The sequence below is a fragment of the Stenella coeruleoalba genome (genome assembly GCF_951394435.1).
Source record: "Stenella coeruleoalba genome assembly, chromosome: 12".
Taxonomy (NCBI): Eukaryota; Metazoa; Chordata; class Mammalia; order Artiodactyla; family Delphinidae; genus Stenella; species Stenella coeruleoalba.
The window spans coordinates 37529185-37543414 of record NC_137158.1 but is presented as its reverse complement, the minus strand read 5'-3'; the positions used below and the strand labels follow the sequence as shown (position 1 = coordinate 37543414).

The window sequence follows — 14230 nt, the reverse complement described above, 5'->3', positions numbered from 1 at the left end:
GTTTTATTTTTAAAGGCAGGGTTGCTTCTTGCTTAGTTTTTCCCTTTAAGGGTTACCAAAATCCTACAGTTCACTTATCTGTGTTTTACAGTTCTTGAAAGGGTTAAGTGAGGATTTTTTGAAGACATCAGAAAGCTTAGGAACAATTAACTTGAAAGAGTATACCGTGGATTTTAATACTCTCCAGTTCCTTTTCATCAAAGAACTCACGGTCAACCTCAAGGCCAAGGAAATGTGGTTCTAGTCCAGCCTGGACCCTGCTCTGTGGGTCCCAGTGTATCTATCCCAGCCCTGATAGCCTGCGTGGAGTATCTTTTTCCTGTGACGGAGTCCTGATTACTAACCCTACGCTTGACTTATGCATTTGCTCAAATTGTAGTCGTGATTTCTAGGATGGGTTCGTTTCTCTCCAGCAGGTGCTAGAGATTGCTGTAGCTCTCTGTCTCTCTCCCTTGAGCATCTTCCAGCTACGTACGGCACAGTCTCCTGCTGAACTGTGGGGTTGGAGCATGCAACCCTTTGTGGTGGATTTCTGCTTTAGTGAGCAGAGTTCTGGAAACCTTGCCATTCCACTGTAATGCCGTTGCCCATCCCCCCTGAGAGTGTTGCCCTCAGGGAGTTCGGGCCTGCTACAGCAGTTAGAAGAATGTATAGGGTGAGTGGAGAACACAGGGGAGGATGAGATTAATTTCCATCAGTAGGAAGAGACAGTATGTGAACTGAGCCTGGAGGTTGGCCAGTTGGTTAAGGTAGAAAGGACATTTCTGGCGTGTGACTTAAAGTCATCGTTATGTAGGGCTGTACAGTCATGGAATTGCATTTGTTTTAGGATGGCAGGAAGGCCAGAATATCCGTGGGTGGATGAGCTTGGAAGGGGGCTGGAAAGGGAAAGAAAAGAAAATGGGGCCAGGTTTGATGGGCTCTGCGTGCTGTGTGTACAAGTCTGCACTTCATCCTGAAGGCAGCAGGTGAGCTGTTGAACAATACAAGTGAAATATTGAACAGTAACAGTGTCTTGTCAGGACTCTATTTTTAAAGCCTCTCGGGAAAATAAGGCATGGTTTGCAAACTTAAATCAGATGGGAGAATCAGATACTGCACAACTTGAGTTCAGGGGATGTAGCTATGAGATCACCCCATTTGTAGGGTATCATCTTGTAAAAGAAAAATGTAGGGAGTGGGCGGGATGGGGGGAGGGCACTCGGCTCCTGGGATTCTCCTGGAGAGAATCAGTTTCTTGTCCTGGTTAAAAATGTCTGCTTGATAACTAACTTCAGTCTGCTTTAGATGGCGATGGGGCTGTTTGCTCAGAGGTAAACACCGTTCAGGAGGCAGTCCAGTGTAGGATACACTGGGTTCTGAGTCAAGGTCCAGCTGTGCACCTGCCAGTTCAGAACTGGCCTGCTTCATTAGCCAAAGGTTGAGTCCGCAGGCTTTGAGGTCGGCTCAAGGTGGGTCACGGTCCTCCCTCCCACTTATTAAGTCTGACCCTTGTCAATTGCTTTAATTCTCTCCAGCTTCAGTTTCCTCATCTGGAAAAATGAGTTGGTGAATAACCTCCCAGTGAGGACCAAATCAGATAACGTGGCTGTGGCGCAGTGTTTAGCTCACAGTCGATCTGTGGCCCTCCAGTCTCTGGGAATTGCATTCTGTAGTCTGGAAAGTAGGACTGTCATCACAGGGTCGCTTTAAAGCATCAGGCACGACAACATGGATATGCAGCGAATGCGCATTGCTTTGGGTCTAGCACTTGGCAGCACCTTCACTTAGCCGTAATGCTAAGATGACTTGCAGTTCGTCTTTTCCCCTTCTTTATGAAAAGTGAAGTCTTTGGATATGTCTGAGTTCTAACAGCATCATAATCGAGGAACGTTTTTTAAGTGTCCGGTCTGTCCCCTCCAAGGAGTATTTGGGGAAAAGCTGTCGGCAGCTCGTTTGGAGTCACAGCGCTGACTCTGAACTCGGTATGGCCCTGGGCGTGTTGCCATCTTGTGCCTGACATCGCTCCTAAAAATACCGGATTGGAAGATCTTTCACAACTTTAAATGTTTTTGATTCCTTATTGACAGAGAAAAGATGGTTGTTACTGTAAGCATATTTTGTAACCATTCCAAGGTGTGTAGAATGTAAGACACTTGCAGATGAGAAGAAAAGACAGAAAGCTTTTCTTCAGTGATGATAATCAGCTAAAATTTAGAGAGGCTTTTGGTAAGGATTGAAAATTGGTAATTTTAGGAAGACTCATCAGGAAGGCTCTCGTCTGATTTTGTCAGTTGCACTTGTCAGTCATTGTTTGCTGAGAACAGTTCCTGTGTTCCACCTGAACTGCCCGTTCTTCCAGGTGTGCATTTCCCCAGGTGCTCTCCTCTGGCACCAGATGAGGACAGATGCTGACCCCTTGCAGAAAGCCTGAGGTTTGAGGCTTGGGGGAGATTCTTCTCAGTTGGCCAGCAGCCACGCTGAAACTTTGACCAGCAGTAGAAACAGCAGGTTTTCTTTTTCCAGGAGAGTGTTCTCTTTCCTTCGGAAATAGCCCTTACATTTTGGTATTATAGAACAAAACAAGGAGACAGATGCAAAACTCATTGGAGGCACTGGTAGTCTTCTGGACAACCTCATATAAGAAGCCTTAGCCGGAATGTTAATGAGTTGTTGAGAGAGACTTGACTGGAAAGACGTTGTCCATGTGGTTTCATTTGATTAGATTAATCACGTGAGTATGAAATGGAGAGGTTCTGCAGTGACATTTACCTGTGGATAGTTTCTTTAGGCATCATCACCTGGGGAGTGGCGACTCCCTGTCATTCTTCTGGTCTCGGTTCGTCTCTGAGGGCAGGCCCAGGAATTTGGTTTTTCAGAAGCTCCCACGTGGTTCTGAAGATCAGCTCCTGTGAGCGCTCCTGGAAGTGTCCCCTCAGTCAGGCCCTTCTTGCGCTCGGCAATTTTATTCATTAAATTTCAGGGTAGTCCCAATGCGTGAGGCCTTTGCGCCTCCTTTTCTACACAGTGAAAGAAAGCATTTCATAACAGTGCACTAAACGGAAGAAAAGCTTCAGTTTTAGAAACGTTCTTTTATGGCATGTAAGTCAGCTTTCTCAGCTGACGTCACTTAGTATCATTGCACATTAGTTAACTTGCTTTCTGGCAGTTCAGACTTAAAGGCACAGCGGATCATATTGTACATTGTAGGGAGATTTTCTAATCATCAGTCAGCTTAGCGAGAACAGGGCAGTGCACTCGTGTGCGGTGGCTCCCTCCCAAGCGTGCCCTTCCGGCATCCCCACTGCACTGTGTAATTCTGTGCTTTGCTACGACAACACGTTTTCAAGTTTCTTTAGCACAGCGGCAGGCCTTTGTTTTGTGTTGTACAGATGGAGAGGTTCCTATTCTGACCTTTCATCTTTCTTCCCTCTCTAGCTAAAACGTTCTTTTCATGAAGGGTGGCTTGACACCTTTGAGAACCTGCCAGCTTTGGTTCATGTGGTAATTTGGGCAGACACGTTGCCAGTGAGCCAATTGGGCTGTTTCTGACTGCCCCTTTCCTATCTCTGTACCACATTCGGAAAGTAGTAACTTAATTGGGATTAGACACTAGTTATCTAATACCATATTTTGTCTTTTGCAGGTACAGGATTATCATGGGCATAAAATCTGTGACCCTTACGCTTGGCTTGAAGACCCAGACAGCGAGCAGACAAAGGTAAATTAGGGTTTGTGATTAAAGATAAGGCGGGGAAGGGTAAGCTGTGACAAAGCGAGAGAGAGGCATGGACATATATACACTACGAAACGTAAGGTAGATAGCTAGTGGGAAGCAGCTGCATAGCATAGGGAGATCAGCTGGGTGCTTTGTGGGGTGGGATAGGGAGGTTGGGAGGGAGGGAGACGCAAGAGGGAAGAGATATGGGAACATATGTATATGTATAACTGATTCACTTTGTTGTAAAGCGGAAACTAACACACCATTGTAAAGCAATTATACTCTAATAAAGATGTAAAAAATAATAATAATAAACATAAGGCGGGCTTCGTAGCTCAGACCAAACCCTAGACATCAATAACCGTGGCGTTTCCCTTCTGGTATCATCCTGTGTTGTCTGCAGTGAGAGGGTGAATAGACATGTTGGTACTGCCACTTTTCTGTGAAATGATTCATGGGAAAGAGGTGAAAGCATTTTTAGTCCCATAGAAGGTCACGTAACTGTTTTGAATAATGTTCATGGTTTATAGGGACACTAATGAACCAACTATTTGAAATGAAAATATTTGAAAGAAGGAAAACAGAATTTTACCAAAGGAAAATGAAACCCTACAGAAAAATTATGTGAAGGAAAAAATTGCCTAATACATTTTCTCCAAAGGAAAGAAAATCGTATATATTTAAGAAGTACCAGGTCCTGAAAACTGAATGCTGGTCATATAGATTACTTATTGATTTTAATGCAACAACAATAAAATTATAAGAGAACTAAATTCTAAGCATCCTCTTATATTTTATAAGGGGGTAGGGGGAGAATTTTCCACTCTGTGTAAAAATATGAGGCTTTCCTATTCCTTTGGAGAAACGTAGTATTTTGAGCTGAAGTCTCATTTCGTTAACGAAGCTTACCTTTAAGTGCCATGTCCCATGGGTATTTTCTCCTCCTTGGAGTGCCCAAGACTTGTCATTTGAGATTCATTATTTACATATACTCTATGTGGTTAAGTTTGCTTGGTTGAGGGAATAGTGTTTCTCCAGTCCACTCTGAGTTCCTTGACTCTTTTATTTATAGCCATGCTAACTTAGTATGTAAAAATATGTATACAATTTCTAATGTGCTCAGCATTCCAGAAGTTTATTTGAGCTTCTTTAGAATCCCAGAGTACATTTCCCATTAAAAAAAAAAAGTTAATGCATGCTGAGTAGTTCTCTAGGCCAGCTTCTAAAAGCCTATGTCTTAGCTGCTCTTATATCTTGTGGTCCCTTGCCACCGTATATACCAGTGTTCTCTGGAGAACTGAACTCAGATTTCCAAGGCAAGTCAGATTTTCCAGGAAGGCATTCCCTTCTGATGTGGACCTGGCTAGTGGAATCGGAATTCTCTCCTTGCCCATCCCCCATCCCCAACCCTTTCACACTCCCTGGCCAGTGGGGTTGCAGACTCCACCACCTTCATGTCCTTAGGGAAAAGCTTCACCAGGAACGGAGTGGAGGGAAGGGCTTAGCCAGGCACGATGATACATGGAAGAGGAGAAAGTAGAGGCAGGAATCAAGTCTTTCTTCATTTCCAAAGCACTGGCCTGCCTGCTTCCCTTTCTGCCGCCGCTCTCAGCTGTTCTTCGTGACTAGCATTTTTCTCCTCCTCTGCCCACTGCAGAAACTCTTAAAACTTCTTCCCTGTCCTTTCCCTTGAAGTAAGCACACCACCATTTTGAGATCTTCTAATGGTTTTTACTTCTATCTATACTGCCTCATTCTCACCCTTTCCTGATTCCCTTCAAGAAAGACAGAGGTCTCATGGGTGAGAATGATTGGTATCTGGGTTTTCATTTTCCTTTGGTGAAGCAGTGGGTTATACAGGTTGATGGGTAGCCATCCCCAAGTGAGAAACAGATGGGTCACTTGAGGGGCAGGCAAAGGCTCTAGCTCCGCAGGTAGGCTAAGCGGAGCAGGGAGCAGGTGTGGGCCGCCTCCTAGCCTCCACTCTGCCACAGATGACCTTGTCCATCCAGCTTTGGGCTGAGCTGTGACAGGATTGAGCCTGGGAATGGAGAGTCACAGGCAGCTTCATAGCCTGTAATGGAGGGAAGGAGATGAACTTCCTGTGCATCGCTGGAAAACTGTCCCCAAGGACTATCTCTATGACGATTACTTTGTCTGAGGTATTGGGTACAACCTGGATTCCTTCAGCCTTTGATGGTGATTGAGTGATGCAGCTGTGTTGGAACGACCCAGCTTTTGTTTACGTGTTAATGGATGCATACTTTGCTGTTCCTTAATTGATGATGGCTGGTCCTGTGGTTGACGAGCCACTTACTAGTAGATGAAACTTTGCCAATTGGTGATCTTGCAGTCAACACTGGATAGACGCTAATGACACTGACGTATACACTGTTATTTTCGTGGTCTACATTGACTGGTTGTTTACCATGTGCAGGGCACTTCACTGGTAGCTTTGCATACCCTATCCCATTCAGTTCTCAAACTCTGACATAGGCCTTTTTATTTTTCCCATTTCACAGATGAAGAAATTGAGTTAGAGTGATTAAGTAACATGTCCAAGTTCACGTAGCTAGTAAGAGTGGAACCCAGGCAGTCCAGTGGAACCCAGGCAGTCCACATTAAAGAAATGATAAAAGATCAAAGACTCTGGGTGTAATAGCTTTGGAAATGCAAGCTATAGGAATATATTCATGTCTGTGCTTGCCGTGGGACTCTGTATGTCCTCCTGCAGGTACCCTCGGCTTCCCCCCACCCCCCTCCCACGCTGACCTGTTCAGACGGTGTACCTCAGGTGTCAGAGGGCTTTGCAGCTCGTGCCTTCCCCCTGCATCCTCCATACACACCTTGCCCAGTTCCCCCTAAACAACCTCGTTATTGACGCGAGCTAGTTGTCACCTGAAATCTGATGAGTGAAATTTCGGTCTCAGACTGAAAAGACAGAGTGTGTTTTTCTAACACTCAGAAGAGCAGCAGGAACATTTTCTACTCACAGTGAGAGGCACGTACACACAGGTGTATTAGCCATACCTTGGTGTAAAGGAAAATCTTCACGTAACCTCTAAATCAAAGAAAAACTGCTTGTTACGTTTTCAATGAAAAACCAGCCCGGAAGTGAGGAACATTGATAGCTCATTTATACTAAGATCTGAAATGCTGTCGGTAAGTCTTTGATTTAATCTAGTATTTAATATAGGTTATCCAACTCTGAGAGTTCCTGGCATTTGAGGCTCTATCCTTTATAAAAGAATCTCGGAGCAGACTTGTAACTTAGAAAATTCTCAAAGACAGTGGTGGTGGGGACTTGAATCTGGGTGAATTCTTTCAAGCTCTGAAGGCCCACGTAACCCTATTTTATAGCAAATGTTCCAGTTTGTAGAAGATCCTACACAACTCAGTTGTTTCTTTGAGGTCAATTCAACCTTTGTAAAGAGGAAACAGTGTTTTCAGCACTGCCCAATAGATGATATAATGTAAGCCACGTAGATAATTCAAAGTTTTCTAGTAGCCACAGTAAGTAACAAGAAACAGATGAAATTAATTGTAATAATTTAATCTAGTATACTCAAAATATTAGCATCTCAGCATGTAATGAATATAAAATACTGTTAAGATATTTTACATTCTTTTTTTTTAAAGTAAGTTTTCAAAATCCAGTATATATTTTATACTTATAGCACATATCAATTCAGACCAGCCACGTGATCAGTTGCTTATTTGCTACATGGGGCTAGTGGCTACCATTTTGGACAGTGAAGATAGGGACCAACCTTTCTTGTGAATATAGATGTAAAGACTAAATAATGTTAGCAGGTTAAAAAAAAAAAGCAGAATTTGTCACAGGAATTCAAGAACAATTTAATATTATTACATTCATAGATTAAACCTATATTCTATAATTAACCTAGTTAATATTTTAAGAATTAAAATCCAAAGCTAAAAATAGAAATAACTTTAATAAGATAAATATTCAAAACAACCTAAGCGCTAGGCTGGAATATCTCTGTCACTACTATTTTTGTATGTTTGCAAAGCTTTGACCAGTGCGATAAAACATGAACTGAAATTTGTACAGGCGAAAATAAAATTATCATTAATTATAGATTCTATGATTATGTGTCTAGAAAACCTCAGGGAAACAACTGAAAACTTTTTAGAATTAATGCATTCAAGTGACGTGAGTATGTACCAAATAAATGTAAAATCAATAGCAATGATGAGAAATCAACCCATCTGATAGCAAAAAGCAAATACCTAAGGAAGAAGAGTTTTCAGGCCTACTGGGAGAGTAATAGTGTCACTTCAGAAATAGGGAGATCTAGAAAAGGGCCAGTTTGGGGCATTATTTTTTTTATTTTATTTTTTGCAGTACGCGGGCCTCTCACTGTTGTGGCCTCTCCCGTTGCAGAGCACAGGCTCCGGACGCGCAGGCTCAGTGGCCACGGCTCACAGGCCCAGCCGCTCCGCGCCATGCGGGATCTTCCCGGACCAGGGCACGAACCCGCATCCCCTGCATCGGCAGGCGGACTCTCAACCACTGCGCCACCGGGGAAGCTCCTGGGGCATTATTTTTAATAGTGAAAAATTGGAAATCACCATTTCCAACAATAGTTTAGTGTTTAAGTCAAATCTGGTGGATCTGCTTAACGAAATAGTACATGCCTCTATTAAAATGTTGGGCTGTAAAGATTGCTTTCTAAGTGAAAAAGTGCTTAAGGTAGAATATGAAGTGGGAGAAGGATGCAAGATTGTAGTGCTCCCAGTGATTACAACTTTATAAAGTATGTGTGTAATTCTAGGAGCATCTGTATGGAAATACAACCTAAACAGTAATAAGATAAAGGGAAGGCTCTGGGTTAAAAGCCCTTTAGACATCTCGTAAGTGTGATATACTCTTGAGGTGTCTGAACCATAGTGAAATCTCACTGGGGTAAATGGGACACCAGGGTAACCTTGGAAGTTTTCAGTGTGAGATGGCAGAGAGGGAGGTTTGCAGTCATTAAAAAGGATTTGAAGACAGATAGGCAGGTCCCAACAGATGGTCAGTCCATACTTCCCATTCAGCAGGCTCTTCCCTGGTGGAGCAGTGGTTAAGAATCTGCCTGCCAGTGCAGGGGACACAGGTTTGAGCCCTGGTCCGGGAAGATGCCACATGCTGTGGAGCAACTAAGACCATGTGCCGCAACTACTGAGCCTGCGCTCTAGAGCCCACGAGCCACAACTACTGAAGCCCACACACCTAGACCCCGTGGTCAGCAACAAAGAGAAGCCACCACAATGAGAAGCCCGCGCACCGTAACAAAGAGTAGCCCCCGCTCACCGCAACTAGAGAAGGCCCGCGCATAGCAAGGAAGAGCCACCGCAGCCAAAAATAAAAATAAATAAATCTATTTAAAAAAAAAAAAAAGCTTGTCCTTTGCAGGTCATGGAAGGAAGTATGTAGCAGCCTTGATGCACCCCGATATTTTGACACCGAGGTAACTTGAGCCTCCAGACTACTCATAGCAAGACACCCATCCCCCACCCACTGACAGTAATGTGCATGTGATTCACTTCCTAATCTTTAACTTCCTAAGTTTCCTGTGGGACACTAACAAGTGAACCCCAAACCCCACACTCGGCCTTAGCTCTTTGCAGCCTCTTTCTTCCTCTCAGTTGGTGTCCTGGCCCCTTTGGGTGTGCCCTGTTCAGATCTCATTTCAGATACTGTCACGGGCCATCTCCTCTTTTCCTGTCGATTAGCCACTCTGCATGCCCCTCCATGCAGCTGATAGCCCTTCTTCCTTTGTCCTGTCTCCCATCAGTATAAACCATTCTCTTCGTGATCAGCAGCAGCCCCATTGCCAAATCCAGTGACCTTACCATGGTCCTGTGTTCTTCACTGTGCAGATGGACCACACGTCCTGGGGAATAGTAGAGACTTGTATGTCACCAGCGAGGGGACTGCTGTGCCCCCTCAGCTTTGCATTGCCTCTCGATCCCTTGCAGTTTACGGAAGCAGCCGTCTCGCTGCCAGGTCCCTGTGAGAGTACCGAATGCGTATTTCTTTCCCCTGGCCTCCCCGTCCATCGTGGTGCAGTCAGTCCACGTGGCACCATCTGCGCCCCTTCCTGATAGTGAGAAAGTCTCTGCATCCCAGGGCTTGGTTTTGCAGCCCTAAAGTCCAGATAGAAGCAATGTCCCTGTGGCCTTTTGAAGAGTCTCCCCATTTTACTCCATCGTATTGTGGCTTCAGCCTCTTGGTTGAATATTCCAGAACTTGTTACTGAGTTAGTGAAGGGGAGATACAGAAAGGAAAAATTTACACCTTTCATGGGATAGCTGCTGTCATTGTAACTAGTTGTCAAGTCCGGCTTCCACAGAAGCTCTGTCCTGGGGCTTTGGTACAGGAGGTAAGCAAATGTAGAATACCAGCTGCAGATATCAAATGGCTAATTTATTTTTCCCTCTCTGAGAGCTGCCTCAGGCAAAAGGACAGTAACGACAGCTCCATCCCTTGTGGATCATGAGAGAAGAACTCTTAATAGGAACCAGCAAAAAAAAAAAATTGTTTTTATGTTCAGTCCTTCTAAAAAATGACATCACCATTTGTTTCAGAGAGGATCAAAGGAATACAGAATGTAGGTCTTTTCCCCCACACCCCATTTGTCTGAGTAGTTGGGGGTCGCCCATTACACCTGCTGAGAAGGGGCTGTGAAGGTAATGAACAGAACAGTCCCTCAGTCTTACAGGTGAAGAAGCTGGAAACGTCCCCTTTCTGCCCGCACTGTTCCCTTCCTTGGCAGGAAAGATTTAAATCTCAAAGGACTTCTGATCATCTCTAGGGTATTTAAATAGCCTAGGATTTCTGTGTAGGTATTTTAATGTCACAGAGGTCGGTGGAGAACAAAGTTGAGGGCAGTCAACACCTTTCCCTGGGATCCTTTCTGCCTATCCTAATATGCGGTTTTTTTCTTTGCTTGCTTGCTTTTGTTTTTGTTCTTTGAGGTTAACCCTAAAAGCAGGTAGCGTGAGGAGTTGCTGCTCTGTGCTGGTATCAGTCTGGCCTAGATCTCCCTGGGCGGTGTGCTTTCCTAAAGTGGGGCAGAGCCAGCGTGGGCAAGAACTGGTGGGGAGCTGGGTGAGCCACGATCCTTCTGTCCACTTGCATTTCCCCCTCAGGCTGTCAGGCCGCAGAGGCAACCGTGGAAGCTTGCTCCCAGGACTTCCACTAACATGAAGGGCCAGTTCAGTGTCTCTAAGCCAACAGACAGCAGATGAAGCTGACTGGGAACTGAGGAATACTGGATATAATGAACAGCATAGGAGACTTTAGGTTTTGGGTTTGGTTTATGGTGTTCTTTCGAAGACATCAGGACAAACTGTGAATATCCTCTTTTTAAGTAGTTCCTTCATCCTGTGAGTTTCCAGGCGTTTCCCATGTCACCTCTGTTGGGAGGCAGGGTGGAGAAACAGAATATTTGCCAGATGGGAATAGAAGTCATAGCCCTTGGTCTTTCATTTTCTTGGCCTTTGAGCACAGCCAGCTACCTTACCTGGGATTCCTTTTCTTCATCTATAAAATGAATATAGTCACACTCAGTTCATCTTAGCTCCAAGGTTTTAATGACACCCAACTGAGAAAATGCATGTAAAAATTCATTTTCCCCACACAGCAGAGCTGTGTACAAAGATGATACATCCTGGGCACTGCTGCTTCAATGTTTTGAGATGTAGACCTTCAGCCTCTAGTCCTCTTATTTGCTTACTCAGAATGTTGAACTTTAAAGACGCCTCTGTCTTTTTATTTTCATCCTCAAAATGAAGCAGGATTTTCCTTTTGAATTCTAGTTATTTAGAAAAAGATACTTAAATTCTAAGCACTGAATTCCCCACACCTCCGCCAACGGAACCGTGGCATCTAAGTGTGGCTTAGTTGTTCTAAAGGACGACGACTGAACTAGGCCAAACATTACCTTAAAGCTATTTGGTACTGCCTCTTTTAATTGGTGTTTTCTGAACCCACTGGCAAAGCTGGCCTGTGAAACGCCCTGCCATCCATTCATTAATGTTTCATGTAAGGACCTGGATTGAGAATTACTACTGTGTTGTTCCTCCTCTAGTGGACACAGGAAATGCTCTAGGTAAATCTGTTACCACATATCATCTCAATCTGCAAGGCGTCTCAGGTCTTAAAGGTCTCACCACCTCCTACAGAAAGGTTTAGCCTTATGTATGTTCGCAAACACACTTCTGATAAATCCGCAGTTGAAATATGTATTTAGAGAACGACATCCTTTTGATCTGTGCATGGGGTAATTGTCAAAAGTGTGATAGAGTTTGCTGGTCCTGGGCCATCCTCTTTTCTAAGCAGTGCTCTCTCTTGTCTTTTTCTGTCTTCTTTCTCTTGCTTTCTGTAATGAGCTTTTTGAGGCAAGCAGTATAAATGAATTCTGGCCATGTTAGGCAAATAAGGAATTCATAGCAAGGATATGAGGCCAGCTCCTGGGATGCACTGAGGGCCAGGCTTAGAGCAGGCAGGAACCAGACAGTTGTGGGACTCCGTGGTGGGAATTTCCACTTTTCACCCAGCACTGCTGATGGCATCAGTGATTACAGTGATTTGGCCCTCTGTCGCTTGTTCAAGTGACTGCATCCCAGGAGAGGGAGTTTTGATTGGCCAAGCTCCAGATGTGTGCTCACTTCTTGGCTGTACTGTGACAATGAAAAAAGATTTGGTAAAAGCCTTAGGGACCCTCTTTGGCTTCTGTAGTGGCAGGACAGCTATGTGAGGTTAGTATCTCACTACGCAGGGTAGAGCCCTGGGGAGGAGAATGGATGCTGGCTGGCCCTAATGCCATAGGCCCACTGGTTTCATTCCCCTTCCTTCTCCATATGTGCTCATGCCCTCCCCTTCTCCCCCTGTCCTGGGTTTACCGGTGTGCCCACTGCACCAAGCATGGGGTTAAATGGGGGTGAGGAGAGGGATGTGTTGTCATGAGCAAGACAGATGTGGCCCATGCCGGCCTGGACTCACACATCAGCCTAGGAGACCAGAGATTGGAGTTGGGCGAACCATGTAACCTTTGAGCTGCTAGAGGTCAGTGCCGAAAGGAGGCTGAGCCGCATCTTGAGTAGAGGCTGGGAGTCTTGCCCCATTTGGTCACCACCAGGGAAAGCTCCGTTTTAGAAAAGCAGACCCCAAACCATTGATGAAATTCTTAAGGTGCTTGCGTACATTTAACATTAATATGTTCCCCGTAGGCAGCTACTCGGCCTTGGTTCCAATAACCTGCATGTCCTCTATGAGAAATGCTGATATCAGACATGGTATCTTTAGGAAAACAGTTATGAAAGAACTAACAACTAAAGAACGAAGATAACTGACGTTTCTGAGCCTCTTTCTTTTCTCTTAGGTATCTGGAATCCATTCACCAGCCCATGCTGCCATGTCCAGGGGGAAAGCATTCAGTCATAAAAATCACCTGGGTATTTGTTAAAAATAGACATGCCCAAGCTCTACTTCTGTAGCATCTGATTTGGGTAGAAATCTATTTCCCAATCACCTCACCAGGTAATTCTTAAGATCCAGAAAGCTTGGGAAAACTGCCCTAGAGAATGCTTAGACATGATTAGAGAACAATAGTAACACCTTTGATTTATATAGGGCGCTTTCAAGGAGTTAAGGTTCTCATAGATGCCTCACTTGTTCGTAGCGTCTTTGTAAATTAGAGGGACAGTGTTTGCGATTCTAATTTTCTCATTGGGGGAAATCAAGGCATGTGTCACAATAAAGACCTCTGGGTCTCTCCTGTATAACAGTGGATGGCACTCTGACCATTTGGGTCAGCTCTCTATTCAATCATGCACACCGTTCTCTGGAGCTCCAGTTCTGCCTGTGTAGAATCTCATACCCTTCTTGTTTTTATCCAGGCTGTCACTGCCTGGTTCAGGCGTGCATTGCCACTGAGCTAGGCATTCAGTAGCTTCCTAACTTGTCTCCCTTCTTCCAGAATTTTTTTTCTACCCTGTTCTCCCCAGAAGCTGATGAGAACCCTTCGAGATCTTGGAACCTGTTTATTCATGGGAAAGCAGTAGTGTATATTCATTTAATGAATAGCTTTAGAGGTAGAAAGACAGGTTTGAATCTTAACTCCACAGTTTTATCAGAGTTGTGACATTGGTCATGCTTATTAACCTCTCTGAGCTTCAATTTTTTAAAAATTTTTTTTAAAATTTATTTTTGGCTGCATTGGGTCTTCATTGCTGTGCATGGGCTTTCCCTAGTTGCGTCGAGCGGGGGCTACTCTTCGTTGCGGTGTATGGGCTTCTCATTGCGGTGGCCTCTCCCGTTGTGGAGCGTGGGCTCTAGGCACGCGGGCTTCAGTAGTTTTGATTCTCGGGCTCTAGAGCACAAGCTCAGTAGTTGTGGCGCACAGGCTTAGTTGCTCCGCGGCATGTGGGATCTTCCCAGACCAGGGCTATAACCCACGTCTCCTGCATTGGCAGGCGGACTCCTAACCACTGTGCCACCAGGGAAGCCCCTAAGCT

At 44.7% G+C, this 14230-nt stretch overlaps 1 protein-coding gene across 2 annotated transcripts in view; it reads left to right on the top strand.

Annotated features, from left to right (window-relative positions):
• Nucleotides 1-14230, top strand: part of PREP (prolyl endopeptidase) — a 171819-nt gene that overhangs the window by 36622 nt on the left and 120967 nt on the right. For both annotated transcript variants that reach the window (XM_079939836.1, XM_079939837.1), the window contains one exon: nucleotides 3626-3700. In XM_079939836.1, the coding sequence (XP_079795962.1) occupies nucleotides 3626-3700 (75 nt within the window). The remainder of the gene's footprint in view (nucleotides 1-3625; nucleotides 3701-14230) is intronic.